This window comes from Pholis gunnellus (genome assembly GCF_910591455.1).
Source record: "Pholis gunnellus genome assembly, chromosome: 19".
Lineage (NCBI taxonomy): Eukaryota > Metazoa > Chordata > Actinopteri > Perciformes > Pholidae > Pholis > Pholis gunnellus.
In genome coordinates, this window is record NC_136546.1 from 4,016,372 (window position 1) to 4,034,162 (window position 17,791).

The following is a 17,791-nucleotide window of genomic DNA, read 5'->3' on the forward strand; positions in this document are numbered from 1 at the left end:
ACTGTTTCAGCCCCCATGTTTAAGAAAAATGTCACCGAAGTATCCTTTTGGTTGATAAAACTTGATGATGTCCCTAAACTTTGTAAAATTCGTACACATTCAAGTTATAATCCCCCCAATTTTCATCAAATCATAAGTTATTGATTGTATTTTTAGTCGATTAATCAATGTATATTTAGTCATCATCTCTCTGTGCAGTGTTTTTCAATGTTCTTGGTGGAGTCGGCCATAGAGCCGCATTAAGCTACTGCTAATGCTAACACAACATTTCTGCTGCTGCTGCTTCACATTAAAACACCTCAACAACATAATCACAACTGGGGCTTTTATTGTGTAGCAGTCACAGGAAACACAATGTACTCATCACTGAGGTCAAAAACGGGAGAGAATATCATGACTCACTGCCGCGGATTGGCTAAACCTGGATGGTGAATCTAAAATGTACTCCACTTGGGAAGGTCAACAAACTGGCGTGACAGCAAGCTATCACCTGTGGGGGTCGCTAGCTAGCCAGCCGACCAGTCCAGCTGCCAGCACTCTAAACCACACAGTTGATTTCTGGCCTAAATAAATCTCAGAGAGGAATTTATTGATGCAATAGCATATGAAAATTGTAGAAAACTTCGTTTGGGTCTGTTTCTCTGCTGCTCTAGTGCTCGGCCCTTGTTTAGTTGAGCGATAGCTCCCATCATTTCCAAAAGTATGTCATTTGGCCCAATCACCATGGTAAAAAGTGATTCTATGAAGCAAAAGTTGCTCTCAAGTTCAAGACTGTCCATCACAAATATAAAATTCAATCCACGAATATGAATCTCAAATGCAGTAATGAGAGAAGAAAAATTTAAAGACAAATATTTGTGGATTTCTATTACATTTTCTGAAAACAACAAATATGTGTCTTTTTCTCCAGGACTCCAGGCTGAAGGAAATCACAAATCAACAGGTAAATAGAGAAAGAAAAGAGGAATAAAGAACCAATGAAGCAGAATCAGCAGTCAAGTTTTAGCTTGATCTTTTCTTAATTAAACTCACTTCTTCACTGACGACTCTCTTGTGTCTATTCAGAGTCTGTCAGGTTGGTGGGAGGAGACAGTCGCTGTGCAGGAACACTGGAGGTGAAACATCAAGGAGACTGGAGACCAGTATATGGCTCTGACTGGAGCCTGAAAGAAGCAGCTGTTGCTTGTAGAGAGCTGGACTGTGGCTCTGTTGTTTCTATGGGACGGAGAAAGGAGTCCTCAGAAAGATCTGTGTGGAGGATCAACTCTGACTGTGTTCAGTCTGGATCTGCTCTGAGAGAGTGTGTAACATCAGATTACTCCAACCTCAGTCTGAATCTCACCTGCTCAGGTAAGCCATCGTTGACATCATCTATGACAGTAATGTACCCAGGTTGACAAACACATGCACCAGCTAGAATGGCAGAAGACTGGTCTGATGAGTTGCTGCCTCAAAGAGTCCAGCCCCCATCGCTTTTAGATGTTAAGGAAAATTAAAAAAAATATTTTTATTCTGGGTTACATATCTTCTCAGAAAAATTAGTCAGAGTGTTATTTAGTGTCTGGTGTCTTTTATCTCTCTCTTTCATCTTCTATCATCTCTCCAGACTTTTGTATTATTATATTTATTTCTTAATATTATTATTATTATTGACTTGTATTAGTTTTTAATTACACCTCTGAATTAATTCATGACATGTTTTTATTTAGTGTCTGGTGTCTTTTATCTCTCTCTTTCATCTTCTATCATCTCTCCAGACTCTGTCAGGCTGGTGGATGGGACTAGTCTGTGCTCAGGCAGACTGGAGGTGAAGTCTAACCAGTCTAACCAGTCTAACCAGTGGTGGTCCTCAGTGTGTGAAGATGACTTTGACCAGCAGGATGCAGAGGTGGTCTGTAGGGAGCTTGGCTGTGGGGCTCCTTCAGTCCTACAGGGGGCGCTCTATGGAGAAGTGGAGGCTCCAATGTGGACCAAAGAGTTCCAGTGTGGAGGCCATGAGTCTGCTCTCCTGGACTGTAGAAGCTCAGGCTCAGATAGAAACACCTGCTCACCTGGCAAAGCTGTTGGACTCACCTGCTCAGGTAGAAGAGGAGCTGCAGCTTTGATCTGGTTCATTTCTGTTCTACTGAAACTCACTTTGTTCTTTTACTGACGACTCTCTTGTTTCTGTTCAGAACCTGTCAGGTTGGTGGGAGGAGCCAGTCGCTGTGCAGGATCACTGGAGGTGAAACTGGGAGACTGGAGACCAGTATATGGCTATTACAGGTCCCTGAAGGAAGCAGCTGTTGCCTGTAGAGAGCTGGACTGTGGCTCTGCTGTTTCTATCAGACAGAGAGAGGAGTCCTCAGAAAGATCTGTGTGGTGGATCAAGTCTTACTGTGTTCAGTCTGGATCTGCTTTGAGGGAGTGTTTAACATCAGATTACTCTTCCTTCATCATGGATCTCACCTGCTCAGGTAAGCACATCATCTAATTCATATGATTTGGTCCAGTCCCTCCCTAACTACATACTGAGAATCTGTATATAATTCACTCTGAGGTGGCTCCATCCCTTCATGAGCCTTCACCTGTTGCTTCTTTATTCGGTGTACCATTACATTCCCCATTGTCTGCTTTCAAACGTGACTTTTTTGAATGTTTATTTCTATGGCTCAGCACCTTATTGCTGAAGTGGAGACATGTTTCTCTGTTAAGTTCAAGGCACATCTTCTGAGGTTTGGATACTTGTGCTCCATCAGTACGTCCCATAACGTTTCCTTCATGCCAGGTGTTTCCCTTGATTTGATCTCAATGTGAATGTGCAGTGAGAGAATCTCTTTCTCAGTAGCAAAGCTGTCCAGGTGGAACAGTGATACTATTGTACACTCAGTTAAACACTTCTGATGATGTGATCTTGCTCCACATAGATGTCAAGCTGCAGAATGTCTTTGTCGTGATGTTTCAGTTCTGCCTTCATGTGAGGAAAGTTCACAGCGTTGAAGTCTACTTGACAGCAGTTGAAGCTTTAAAAACGTGTTCCCTAATCCTGTTAATGACATGTTTATCATAACCCTGCAGCCCTAAATTAGGTTTGTTGAACAGGCAAGGAAGAGCTTTCAGAAAAGCTACATCTAAAAGCCATATGTAGTCCTTTAGCTGTGCATATTCTGCATGTAATGAAAGATTCAGAAAGTCTCACTGAATCGCAACAGAAATGTGCCTCTGCTCATTCATCTTATATCTGTGTGCAGCAGTAGGTCTCTGTGTTTAATGTCCTACTCCTCCAAATGAGAACAGTCTAGCGTTCTCTGTAGAGTCCTGGTACAAAAATAACTCACAATCTTCATGACAACATCCATCCCTTCTTTCATGGTAAACATCTTCCCCCAGAACACTTGCTGGTGAATTCTACATGATAATTTAGAAAGTCTGGGAGGATTCACTTTGTTTGCACAATATGATTAACATGAATATGATGAAGCGCTAAGCCATCTCGTAGCTTCTGTGCACCGTATTTGAATGCCGCTCCAAATTGCCCTACTATGGTAAGAACAGACTCGCATTGTAGATAAGACAGACAGTGTTCGAATTTCAGTAAACAAAAATAGAATCCTCCTCCCAGTCCAACTTAAAATGATAAGTTTTCTATCTTTTGATATTTGTATTTTGAGCTAACTTAGCTCGCTGGTCGATCGCATGGACAGTTCTAAACTTCCCCAGTTTGTCACTGACAACGAGCAGCGACCAAGAATCCCAACATGCCTAGCAACAACAGGACAATGACATAGACCGTGTATAAGAAGTGGACGTAGTCACTGTGACGTCATCCATTGGTTTGCGGACTACCATTTTAAAACCTCAAATTCAAGATTCTGGCTGTTGCCATCTTGTTTTTTTGCAACCAGAAGTTACATGAGAGGGTGGAGCTAACTACAACATGAGTGGAGCCAAGAACAACCATTTTTAGGCAACCAAAATATTATAATTAACTTTCATGAAGTGAAAACACACTGTAAGTTTTAAAGTTGTGAGACAGAAAAGACAGACAACTCCCAGACCAGACACCGCTGTGGTCACAAGGTAGCCCTGCCCTAAAGCATCCCCTGCTTTATGGTCTGTGTGACTCTAAATGGACCATCATTTACTAAATGAACATCATGCTGTATTGAAGAAGACTTGAAACTAGAGATTGAGACCATAAACTCATGTTTACAATGTTTACTGAAGTATTAAATCAAGAGAGAAGTAGTCATTTTCTCATAGACTTCTATACAACCAGAGGAGTCGCCCCCTAATGGTCATTAGAGGGGATGCAGGTTTAAGACACTTCAGCATTGACTTGACTTTTCACACTCAGAGGTTGACACCTGAACACTACCCAGCATGCACCAGCAGGCCAACGCTTTATTGTGATTTGTTATTGATTGGTTGTTGAAGTTGTTAAAGTGTTGTTCATAGTAGCCGAAATGTAAAAAGTGTCTTTCTGTTAAGTGATGAATTTGATGATTTTACCTCTTTTAATGTGAGTGTAATTTGATGTGTTGTCACCCTCGTGTTGAATTGTATCTGGCAGGATAGGACACCTGTGTTGATACTCAATTATAGAGTAGAGCATGCACAAGGGAGCCAAATAGATTGTTCAATTCATGATTCTATTTTTGGGGCTAAGCTTCTTGTGAACAGCTAGAAATCAATCTGATCGACTGATTGGACACCTCTGGTCTAGACCTACCCACAGTTGTTTTAGTGTTTTTTACCATTGTCACCCATTCTACTCATATCATAAGTAGTTATTAAAACTCCTCTGTCAATAAACTGTGTATTGAACCAGTATTATTTTTGGGTATTTTTTGTATTACTATTAATATTACTCAGTATTATTATTATTGACTGATGTTTTTTTTTTTATTACACCTCTAAATTGTTGTTTCATGACATGTTTTTATTTAGTGTCTGGTGTCTTTTATCTCTCTCTTTCATCTTCTATCATCTCTCCAGACTCTGTCAGGCTGGTGAATGGGACTAGTCTGTGCTCAGGCAGACTGGAGGTGAAGTCTAACCAGTCTAACCAGTCTAACCAGTGGTGGTCCTCAGTGTGTGAAGATGACTTTGACCAGCAGGATGCAGAGGTGGTCTGTAGGGAGCTTGGCTGTGGGGCTCCTTCAGTCCTCCAGGGGGCGCTCTATGGAGAAGTGGAGGCTCCAATGTGGACCAAAGAGTTCCAGTGTGGAGGCCATGAGTCTGCTCTGCTGGACTGTAGAAGCTCAGGCTCAGATAGAAACACCTGCTCACCTGGTAAAGCTGTTGGACTCACCTGCTCAGGTAGAAGAGGAGCTGCAGCTTTGATCTGGTTCATTTATGTTCTACTGAAACTCACTTTGTTCTTTTACTGACAACTCTCTTGTTTCTGTTCAGAGCCTGTCAGGTTGGTGGGAGGAGCCAGTCGCTGTGCAGGAACACTGGAGGTGAAACTGGGAGACTGGAGACCAGTATATGGTTATTACAGGTCCCTGAAGGAAGCAGCTGTTGTCTGTAGAGAGCTGGACTGTGGCTCTGCTGTTTCTATCAGAGAGAGAGAGGAGTCCTCAGAAAGATCTGTGTGGTGGATCAAGTCTTACTGTGTTCAGTCTGGATCTTCTCTGAGAGAGTGTTTAATATCATCTTTCTCTTCCTCCATCATGGATCTCACCTGCTCAGGTAAGCCCATCATCTAATTTATGATTCGGTCCAGTCCCTCCCTAACTACATACTGAGAATCTGTATATAATTCACTCTGAGGTGGCTCCATCCCTTCATGAGCCTTCACTTGTTGCTTCCTTATTCGGTGTACCATTAGATTCCTCATTGTCTGCTTTCAAACGTGACTTTTTTGAATGTTTAACTCTGCTGGCTCAGCACCTTATTGCTGAAGTGGAGACATGTTTCTTGGTCAAGTTCAACACACATCTTCTGAGGTGTGGATACTTGTGTTCCATAAGTGAGTATAATAACTTTTCATTCATGCCAGGTGTTCCCCTAGATTTGATCTCAATGTAAATCTGCCATGTCCTACTCCTCCAAGTGAGCACAGTCTCACAGAACAGAACTCACAATCTTCATGGCAACATCCATCACTTCATTCATGTTTAACATCTTCCCCCAGAATGCTTGCTGGTGATTTGTACATGATAATTAAGGGAGCTGGGAAAATATACTGTATTTGCACAATATGATGAACTAGGTAGCGCTAATCCATCTCGTAGCTTCTGTGCACCGTATTTTAATGGCGCTCTAAATTGCCCTACTTTGGTAAGAACACACTCGCATTGTGGATGAGACAGACAGTGTTGAAATCTCAGTCAACAAAAATAAATTCTCCTCCCAGTCTGACTAAAAATGTTAAGTATTCGATCTTTTGACTTTTGTATTTTGAGCTAACTCAGCTAGCTGGTCGATTGCATGGACAGTTCTAATCTTCTCCAGTTTGTCACTGACAACGAGCAGCGACCAAGAGTCCAAACGTGCCTCAGGACAACAGGACAATGACATAGAATGTACAGGACTGTCTCAGAAAATTAGAATATTGTGATAAAGTTCTTTATTTTGTGTAATGCAATTAAAAAAACTAAAATGTCATGCATTCTGGATTCATTACAAATCAACTGAAATATTGCAAGCCTTTTATTCTTTTAATATTGCTGATTATGGCTTACAGCTTAAGAAAACTCAAATATCCTATCTCTAAATATTAGAATATCATGAAAAAGTATACTAGTAGGGTATTCAACTAATCACTTGAATCGTCTAATTAACTCGAAACACCTGCAAGGGTTTCCTGAGCCTTGAAAAACACTCAGCTTGGTTCAGTAAACTAAATGACACGTATGGGGATTATCACAATATTCTAATTTTCTGAGACAGTCCTGTATATAAGAAGTGGACGTAGTCACTGTGACGTCATCCATTGGTTTGTGGACTACCATTTTAAAATCTAAAATTCAAGATTTTGGCTCCTGCAACCAGAAGTGACATGAGAGGGTGGAGCTAAATACAACATGAGTGGAGCCAAGTACAACCATTTTTAGGCAACCAAAATATTATAATTAACTTTCATGAAGTGAAAACACAGTGTGAAAAGGTTAAAGTTGTGGGACTAAAACACGGATAACTCCCAGACTGGACATTGCCATGGTAGCGACGAGTCAATCACAAAGTAGCCCTGCCCTAAAGCATCCCCTGCTTTATGGTCTGTGTGACTCTAAATGGACCATCATTTACTAAATGAACATCATGCTGTATTGAAGAAGACTTGAAACTAGAGATTGAGACCATAAACTCATGTTTACAATGTTTACTGAGGTAATAAATCAAGAGAGAAGTAGTCATTTTCTCATAGACTTCTATACAACCAGAGGAGTCGCCCCCTGATGGACATTAGAGAGAATGCACTTTCAGACCCAGAGGTTGCCACATGGACAGTACCCAGCATGCTGCAGCAAGCCAAAACTTTAATGTGATTTATTATTGATTGGTTGTTGAAGTTGTTAGTATTGTTCATAGTAGCCTACATGTAAATGTGTTTTTCTTTAAAGTGATGAATTTGATGATTTTACCTCTCTTAATATGTGTGTAATTTGACGTGTTGTCACCCTCGTGTTGAATTGTATCTGGCAGAATAAGATACCTGCTTTGTCACACTATTGTAGGGTTGTGCACAAAGAAACTTCACAAATAATTCTATTCATGATTACATTTTGGGGGCTAAGCTTCTTGCTAACATCTAGAAATTAATCTGATCCACTGATTGAACACCTCTTGTCTAGACCTACCCACAGTTATTTTAAGTGTTTTTTATCATTGTGACCCAGTGTATTTTGTTATGAAAACTTCTCAGTCAATGCAACTCATTGTACCATTATGACATGTTTTGTATTATTATATTTATTTCTTAATATTATTATTATTATTGACTTGTATTAGTTTTTAATTACACCTCTGAATTAATTCATGACATGTTTTTATTTAGTGTCTGGTGTCTTTTATCTCTCTCTTGTATCTTCTATCATCTCTCCAGACTCTGTCAGGCTGGTGAATGGGACTAGTCTGTGCTCAGGCAGACTGGAGGTGAAGACTAACCAGTCTAACCAGTCTAACCAGTCTAACCAGTGGTGGTCCTCAGTGTGTGAAGAGGACTTTGACCAGCAGGATGCAGAGGTGGTCTGTAGGGAGCTTGGCTGTGGGGCTCCTTCAGTCCTCCAGGGGGCGCTCTATGGAGAAGTGGAGGCTCCAATGTGGACCAAAGAGTTCCAGTGTGGAGGCCATGAGTCTGCTCTCCTGGACTGTAGAAGCTCAGGCTCAGATAGAAACACCTGCTCACCTGGTAAAGCTGTTGGACTCACCTGCTCAGGTAGAAGAGGAGCTGCAGCTTTGATCTGGTTCATTTCTGTTCTACTGAAACTCACTTTGTTCTTTTACTGACGACTCTCTTGTTTCTGTTCAGAACCTGTCAGGTTGGTGGGAGGAGCCAGTCGCTGTGCAGGAACACTGGAGGTGAAACAGGGAGACTGGAGACCAGTATATGGCTCTGACTGGAGCCTGAAGGAAGCAGCTGTTGTCTGTAGAGAGCTGGACTGTGGCTCTGCTGTTTCTATGGGATGGAGAAATGAGTCCTCAGTCAGATCTGTGTGGTGGATCAACTCTGACTGTGTTCAGTCTGGATCTTCTCTGAGAGAGTGTTTAAGATCATATTTCTCTTCCTCCATCATGGATCTCACCTGCTCAGGTAAGCCCATCATCTAATTTGTGATTCGGTCCAGTCCCTCCCTAACTACATACTGAGAATCTGTATATAATTCACTCTGAGGTGGCTCCATCCCTTCATGAGCCTTCACTTGTTGCTTCCTTATTCGGTGTACCATTAGATTCCTCATTGTCTGCTTTCAAACGTGACTTTTTTGAATGTTTAACTCTGCTGGCTCAGCACCTTATTGCTGAAGTGGAGACATGTTTCTTCGTCAAGTTCAAGGCACATCCCATAACTTTCCCTTCATGCCAGGTGTTGCCCTTGATTTGATCTCAGAGCAAATCTGCAAAACATTTTACGTTTTCGATGTTTTGACTTTTGATATTTGTGTTAGGAGCTAACTGGTCAATCGCATGGACAGTTCTAACCTTCTCCAGTTTATCACTGACAATGAACAGTGACCACCAGCAGAAACGTGCCTAGCGACAACAGGACAGTGTCATACACCGTATATCAGTGGTGGGCCGTCAGGGCCTGCAAAGCCTTCTCTGCTGGCCTAAACAGAATCACAAAGTTATAGCTATTTTATAATTTTCTAATGTTTCTTAAATACACTACATGTATTATAATTTATCAAAATATTTTTCCCATTATCTTATTTTCTCATTGCACAGCTACTGTCTTCCTCAGTTGCTCTTCTTCCAGAGCAGCTTGTATTAAAGTAGAGTAGGCTGGCAGCTCAGCAGACTCTACACACGTAGCGGAGAGAAAAGATTTTAGTCCAGGGAAAGTCAAGTGGGAATTTACAGAACGGTGGTAAGACTACCGAGGCAGAAGACGATACGGACTGACAACCCAGGCCTGCAGGACCAGGGTTGATAAACTGCCAGGCGGTGATCAGTGGGATCAGGTGGTAACGAGCCACATTATCCGCAGCTGTGCGCCAATCAGGGGTGTGGCCATGGGAATCGTCTGGAGGCAGGTCCGAGAAAACAAACACCGAGCACATGACATACAATAACAAACAGGGGAATGACAGACACATGAGGAGAGGAGATTGGGAGGAAACAGAGGTTAACACACAATGGGTCAGACAGGGATCCTGACATGAACAGCAGCTCTGGTAAGTTAAATGCGTTTGTTTTTACATCTGCAGTAGCTTTAATATGCTTGTTTATATGTTATTATTTCTACAACTTGTTTTTATGAAGATGGATTTTTGTTTGGTTTAATATGTGATAGGACCCATTGTTACATCCAATGTTGCTCTGGGGACATATTTAGCAGGTGCCAGTGTTGGCAACTTGCTCGCTAAATCTGACGACTTTCCAAACACTCATGGCGACTTTTTTTGTCAAAAGCTACTAGTGACAAATCTAGCGACTTTTTCTGGTGTTGTTGGAGACTTTTCTGGTGTTTTGGCTCTGATGTTAAAGCACGTACCGTTCTGCCCTGTCGTGAACGAGCAGCGCGTGCTGCCGTGAGCCCCTCCGCCGCCCCAAAGCACACACAGGTGGACTCTCAAAGAAGCCTCGCGCAGCAGTCCCAGCTGCAGTCAGAGAAGAGAGGAGACGCACTCTCTGCGTATTCTCTGCAGTTAGTGTATAGGTGTTGGCTTCATTTTTACACGAAACAAATAACAACCGTAGCTGTGTTTCAGCTGCAGGACAGCAGTGAAGGCCCAGGTATAAAATGCACGGCCCGCCACTGCCGTATATAGGAAATGGACGTAGTCACTGTGACGTCATCCAAACGTTTGTGGACTAAAATCTTGAAACCTCAATTTCAAGATTTTGGACGTTGCCATCTTGTTGTTATATAACCAGAAGTGACATGATAGGGTGGAGCTAAGTACAACATGAGTGGAGCCAAGTACAACCAAAATATTACAACAAACTTTCATGAAGTGAAAACACACTGTGAAAAGGTTAAAGTTCTGAGTTGAAAACACGGACAACACCCAGACTGGACAAGCCGTGGTAGAGACCTGTCAATCACAAGGTAGCCCCACCCTAAAGCATCCCCTGCTTTATGGTCTATTTGACTCTAAATGGACCATCATTTACTAAATGAACATCATGCTGTATTGAAGAAGACTTGAAACTAGAGATTTAGACCATGAACTCATGTTTACAATGTTTACTGAGGTAATGAACTATCGATGGGAAGAATGGTTATAAGAGTCTGTCAATTCTTGGTTAAAGGCTATGGTCTCGCTGACCACCTTTCTCTTTTTGGAGAACGCCATGTGACTCACGTTCTCTCCGACTGTTGGGTCTCTCTCCCCATCTCTGCCGTGTGTGTTTATCTCACTTGAGTCGAGGGCGATGCTTATCGGAATAAACATATTTGATTGGCTGAGCAGCATCACGGGAGATGATTTACAACGCATGTAGTAATTGGTCGGTGTGTTTCCGGACCGCTGAACGAGTGCCGTAAAGGCTAGAAAAGCTGCGCCGGTTAGAATAGAGGCGCTCCGTCAAAATGTAATAATTCTCAATTATCTATCAGTTTTAGGTCCAGGGTCCAAATACAACGGCGTCTGGGTCAGGATCCGGACTGTGGTCCGCCTAATAGTGACCCCTGAAATAGATCATTCATGTTATGATTCCCTTGTTGGGGCTAAGCTTCTCGCAATCAGCTGGAAATCAATCCGATCGACTGGTCGGCCACCACTGGTCTAGACCTAGTGTCTGCCCCACAGTTATTTTAGTTATTTTACAGTTGTGACCCTTCTACTCATGTCATAATGTAGTTATTAAAACTCCTCAGTCAATGCACTGTGTGTATTGAACCAGTATTATGTTATGGCAGTGGCGGGCCGTCAGGGCCTGCAAAGCCTTCTCTGCTGGCCTAAACAGAATCACAAAGTTATAGCTATTTTATAATTTAATATTTTTTCTTAAATACATTTAATTTTTTCTTATATGTATTATAATTTATACAAATATTTTTTCCATTATCTTATTTTCTCATTGCACATCTACTGTCTTCCTCAGTTGCTCTGCTTCCAGTGCAGCTTGTTTTAAGTAGCGCTTTTATCCAATCAGATTTCACCTCTGTGTCTCTAGGTAAGAAGAGAGGCCCGAGGCCTGCAGACTCACCAGTGAATCCATGTGCAGGTTAAGTGAATGGGGACGATATTGTTGATTGACATAGTCTTCAACCAATCAGATCTTTAGTTTGAGATTCTTAGACGCGCCAGAGCGGTTTGCAGGCCTACAGCTACGTCAGCATTACTGCAGCTCAGAATCCAGGTGCAGCTCTGCCACAAGGTGCATAGTGTGCTGTGATTGGTCAGTGGGCGAGCACGTGACTAAAGTGAAACTTATGCTTGCTAGCAGAACTTAGGTTGTAGCAGTCAAGTGGAACGATATGGAAGAAATTATGGCAAATTATGTTTTTTTTTACCTAGCTTTGTTTTTTTAATATCAAATGGCGGAAGGAGGAGGAGAAACGGATTTAGTGGCGGAGTTACTGGGAACGCTTTTCTCAAAAATGACATTTCCGAACAAACTGGACATAGTAAGAAATGACCCCACAGCTAGCAGCCCTGACCAGCCAGGAAGAGGATTTGTATGCAGCGTCTGAGAAGCATTGCACATGTTTGTTTACCTCTACAGTTACTACTGTTCATTTGTCTATCGTGGCGTTTTTATGAATAATATTTGAATGGCTCGTGCTCGTGTGGTGGAATGCGTGGACCCGCTGCAGGTCTGCTGGATTGATTTGTCATGCTTTGTTGACTGCTCTTGTGAGTTTGTCATTGTGTTACATTGATTTGGACTGTATTGTCCGTTAATGACGCAGCCTCCCGTCATGCTCGTTTTCATGTATCTGCACTCTGCATTTCGTGTTTTGTATGCTAGGTGTTGAACTTCATGTAACATTTTATTTCATTTGTCAAATGTTGCAGTGTTATGTGAATATGCGGCTTTTACACGAAACAAATAATAACCTGTAGCTGTGACGTCATAATGAGGTTATTAGAAGTGTAGAACAGCACTGAAGGCCCAGGTATAAAATCCACGGCCCACCACTGTGTTATGGTATGTTATATATTATTATACATATTACTTAGTATTATTATTATTGACTGATGTTATGTCTTTGCTCCACCTCTGTATTGTTGCTTCATGGCATGTTTTTATTTAGTGTCTGGTGTCTTTTATCTCTCTCTTTCATCTTCTATCATCTCTCCAGACTCTGTCAGGCTGGTGAATGGGACTAGTCTGTGCTCAGGCAGACTGGAGGTGAAGACTAACCAGTCTAACCAGTCTAACCATTGGTGGTCCTCAGTGTGTGAAGATGACTTTGACCAGCAGGATGCAGAGGTGGTCTGTAGGGAGCTTGGCTGTGGGGCTCCTTCAGTCCTCCAGGGGGCGCTCTATGGAGAAGTGGAGGCTCCAATGTGGACCAAAGAGTTCCAGTGTGGAGGCCATGAGTCTGCTCTGCTGGACTGTAGAAGCTCAGGCTCAGATAGAAACACCTGCTCACCTGGTAAAGCTGTTGGACTCACCTGCTCAGGTAGAAGAGGAGCTGCAGCTTTGATCTGGTTCATTTCTGTTCTACTGAAACTCACTTTGTTCTTTACTGACGACTCTCTTGTTTCTGTTCAGAGCCTGTCAGGTTGGTGGGAGGAGCCAGTCGCTGTGCAGGTACACTGGAGGTGAAACGAGGAGACTGGAGACCAGTGTGTGGTTATGACTGGAGCCTGAAGGAAGCAGCTGTTGCCTGTAGAGATGTGGACTGTGGCTCTGCTGTTTCTATGGGATGGAGAAAGGAGTCCTCAGGCAGATCTGTGTGGATCATCATCTCTGACTGTGTTCAGTCTGGATCTTCTCTGAGGGAGTGTGTAACATCAGATTCCTCTTCATTCTTTATGAATCTCACATGCTCTGGTAAGCACATCAGTGACATCATCTATGACATCATCTCTGACAGCAATGTTTCCAGTATGTTCCTTCCTCTGTCACAGTGACAGTCAGTGGTTTTCCATTGGACTGAACTGTAAAGTTATCCACGACAATGACATCTTAAAGTGTAGAGAGGTGGGCTTGTTCCTGGAAGCTCCAAACCCTTCATAGACTGCTGAGCTCCACCTGGCGGGACACACCTGTCTATCTGTCTGTCTGTCTGTCAGACTTGTGACATCACGTCCTTATTCAGGGTCCATCTTGATTAATGGAGGGTAAATGTGAACTTTCATCATCTCTCTGTGTTTACAGACCTGCTGCTTCAGCCAATCATCTCTGTGTCGTCCTCCATGTACGGGGTCTCCGAGGCCCAGCAGCAGGGGGCTCAGGTGCTCAGGCGCTCCACCTTCACCATCTGCTGCTCCATCCAGCCACAGTACCCAGGAGGCTCCTTCCAGCTCACCTTAACCTCCTCCAACTCAGCACAAAACTACACCCAACCAGCTGTCAATCACTCTGCCAACTTCCTGTTTCCTGCTGCAGAGCCCGCCCACCAAGGAAGCTACAGCTGTGTTTATCACATCTATGTCTTTTCTCATGACTTCTCTTCTGAGAGCCGTCTGCTCTCTCTCACTGTCTCAGGTAAACCGACTGTTTACATGCAGGTTTGGGGAAGATGATTGGTCCAGACTGACTGAAAATGATCAGCTGACAACAGAGTCCATGCATGTTGTTGTTTCTGAAATGACACTGTGACTACTGTCATTGTGTTACACATGTAAACTTAACCAAAGTCTATAAATGGCAACAGCAAACAATACACTGGTTATCAGGATAACTCTGGTTCTCTGAGAACTGAGGGAGGCATTTCACTATGAGAAGCACCTTCTGACGTGACCAATCACAAAAGCTCCACTACCACCGCATCGGTCATAACACCCCTTAGCCCCTAACTTTCCATTTTCAAGTGTAATTCCTTCACCTAACAGAAGCAAAAAGGCTGGTGTGCTCAGATACCTCACTCAGGGAACCAGGGTTATCCTGGAAACCAAACATTGAGACAGTTGTTAGGTTGTTACCACTAATGATAGCAATTCCAATTTCAATTCAATCTTCACTAAGTCACGCCCCTCTAACACTGACTAACCAATCACAGCGTTGCATAGTCCAGCTCTGACCAGGAGTTCTGCTCAATAGACTCTCATCAAAGGTTTCAGGCTAGTTTAGTGGATTAGGAGCTAGTCATTGGTTACACGTTGTTTAATAGTGATACTCGTTAACCAGAGAGGTTTTAAGGATATATAAGTTTCTAAAACATTAGCGGAGCTAACATTAGCAGAGTACGTTAGCACAGCATTAACTAGCGTTAGCACTTAAACAATGTATTTTAAAGTGGTGTTCCTTCATTTCAGTTCTTCTCTCTGGATCTCAAGGTGATGTGGTGGTTCACTTCTATACTTTAGCTGCGATCTTCATCTTTTTAATCTGTTTTCATCCTGATAAATCCTTCAGACGCATTTTGTAGACCCTTCTGTCTGCTGATCTGAAATCACTTTTTAGTTTGAACACAAACTTCTTCAGAGAGATCAGTTAGTGGCAGTGTGAGCTCCATGGTAGCTCAACAAAAAGCTTTAGTCTCCCCCCTCTTCTTTCAAGATGAAAGAAGATAAGATTAGCAGGTCCTGACTGGACACTGACTGCTCTGATGTTTGGGATGCTCTTGCGATGGCAGAGGAGCCAGGGAACACTGACTGTGGCTCTTGCTAACCTTGTGTTGGTTGACCTCGATGGAGCTGCCAGGGTGTGACGGCTAGGCGGGAGGGAGGATAGCGCCTTTCTTTGTTACTAAGAAGATCTATTGAATGTTGACATCATTCTCATTGTCCTCTTTGCCGCCACCCTCCTCCTCACAGCAAGCTAAACTGAGTAAACTCTGCGTCAGGGTCCTCACTATTTCCCTCCAAACCGTCTCAGCTCTGGGCTTTGCATTTGGGAAAGAAAGTCTGCCGTTTCCAGAGAACCCCTCTTTCTTCCATTTGACAGCTTCCTTCTCAGGTTGCCACCACAACAGGTACCGATGACCTTCCGACAATAGCTCCTAGCAGCCCCTTTCACAAGGCTTTGGAGGCTTTGATCATGGCCCACTTGCATTCCATGTCCCCAGCTTCCCCCAGGATAAACGGAAATTCTTCCAGATGTGTGAGTTGAAGACCTTGTGGCCAGGGGTCTCAGCCAGATGTTCCCAATTCACCCTCACTACATGTTTGGGCTAACCAGCTCTGTTCGACAGCCTCCCAACCATCTGATCCAACTGACAACCAGGTGTTGAACAGTTGACAGCTGTGCTCCTTTTTTCACCCGAGTGTCCAAGACATGCGACCGCAGATCTGATGATACGACCACAAAGTTGATCATAGAGCTGTGGCCTAGGGTGTTCTGGTACCAAGTACACTTATGAACCGCGATATTCTTGAACATGGAGCACAGAAGTCTAACAACAAAGCACCACTTGGGTTCAGATCAGGGAGGCCGTTCCTCCCAATCACTCCCCTGAGCGTTGAAGTCCCTCAGAAGAACTATAGAGTCCCCATTAAGCGCCCTTTACAGAACGCCAGACGGAGACTCCAAGAAGTCCTGTTTCCCCGGGGAAAACTCCGCGGCGCTCAGCCAGGGGCTCGTTGGTATCTCCACACCCGCCTGATGCCTCTTGCCCTGGGTAACTTCGGAAAAAGATTGAGTCCAGCCCTTCTCCAGGAGTTTGGTTCCAGACATGTGCTATGCATGGAGGTGAGCCCAACTTTATACTTTGTACTGCTCCACCAACCACACTAGCTCCGGTTCCTTCCCTGCCAGTTTACATTCCACGTCCCTAGAGCTAGTCTGCAATGCCCGGAGGTCGGCACGCTTAGTTTTCCTGCCGCCCGGCTCACAAACCCCTCCACCAGGTTACGGTGGCGATTAATTGGAGTGCAAGAAGTGATTTCAGGTTTGATGGGAGCTGTTGTGTGATGTAATGACTGTCCATGTGTTTCATCAGATCCATTACCTCTGATCATCAAAGCGGTCGTCCTGCCACTGACTCTGCTGTTGGTGAACATTGCCCTTTACTTCTACTATAAGGTACTGACATTTGGAGGACAGAAAATGACTGAAGTATAAATAAATAAATGCTTAAATAAATGTTTGATTGCAGAAATAAATAAATAAAAGAATAATTAAATGATGAAATAAATACAGAAATATTTAAATGATGAAATAAATGTTTGAATAAATAAATAAAAGTATAAATAAATGCTGAAATAAATATGGAAATAAAAATAAAAGTTGATAATCAAACAGGACATAAAGAAATATGTATTTCTACATTTCTCTTCACCTACATTTATTTATTTATACTTAAGTCATTTTCTGTCCTCCATACTGACACACGTCTGTCGTCAACCAGCGACTGAAATGAAGCTCTCGCTCTGTGTTTAGAGAACTGAAGACAGGACTGTGCTGTCATTTCTCTCCAGGCCAGCAGGGGGCAGACGCCGGGCAGACAGGAGAACACTGAGCTGGTTCATTATAACCTGGGTGTTCCTGCAGCTGAAGAAGAAGGAGCTCAGGGAGCAGAGTAGCTCCTCCAAGGACCTCATCTCACATCCAGATGGATTTCTGACACACAACCACCATCAGCTCACTTGTGTGTACATGTTCCCTTTAAACAAGAAGGCTGGAATATTATATTACATTATTATAGTTGATCTACTCTCAACATGAAAAGACCAACAAGTTGCTGGTCTCTACATGTGCTCTGACTTCCTGTCTGTGACTCTCAGCTGCAAGCCAATGTTGTTCCTGCTGAAGACATGAATCATAAACACCTCACAGATATAAAGTTTTATCAGAAAACTAGACCTGAGAGCAGGTTTACCAGACTTCAAGCAGCCGGTGTCTTAGAAACCAAAGACTATCAGGAACAATGTTAATGTTATATATTTAATTAGAATAAACATGAAACATTGACATATATCTTCCACATTCTGTACAACAATACTCAATGTTAAAATCACATTTAGAAACATGAATCCAGATATAAAAGGAAAGCAGAGCCACCTACTGTTGGATGTGTAGATCTGGAGCTCATCAGGTAGTGAACCACATCTGGTGACATGTCGACAATCTGTTGGTG

The 17,791-nt window shown here is 43.0% G+C and overlaps 1 protein-coding gene across 1 annotated transcript; it reads left to right on the top strand.

The window, feature by feature from the left end:
• Positions 1-1,217: 1,217 nt before the first annotated feature.
• On the top strand, positions 1,218-17,237 carry LOC306711642 (scavenger receptor cysteine-rich type 1 protein M130-like; the record flags this gene model as incomplete). The annotated part of the gene is made up of 11 exons (XM_079180658.1): positions 1,218-1,350; positions 1,758-2,081; positions 2,175-2,456; positions 4,978-5,301; positions 5,395-5,676; positions 8,033-8,365; positions 8,459-8,740; positions 13,930-14,053; positions 16,225-16,298; positions 16,655-16,737; positions 17,133-17,237. 11 exons carry the CDS (start codon positions 1,218-1,220, stop codon positions 17,235-17,237), a joined length of 2,346 nt encoding a protein of 781 aa, XP_079036784.1.
• Positions 17,238-17,791: the final 554 nt, after the last annotated feature.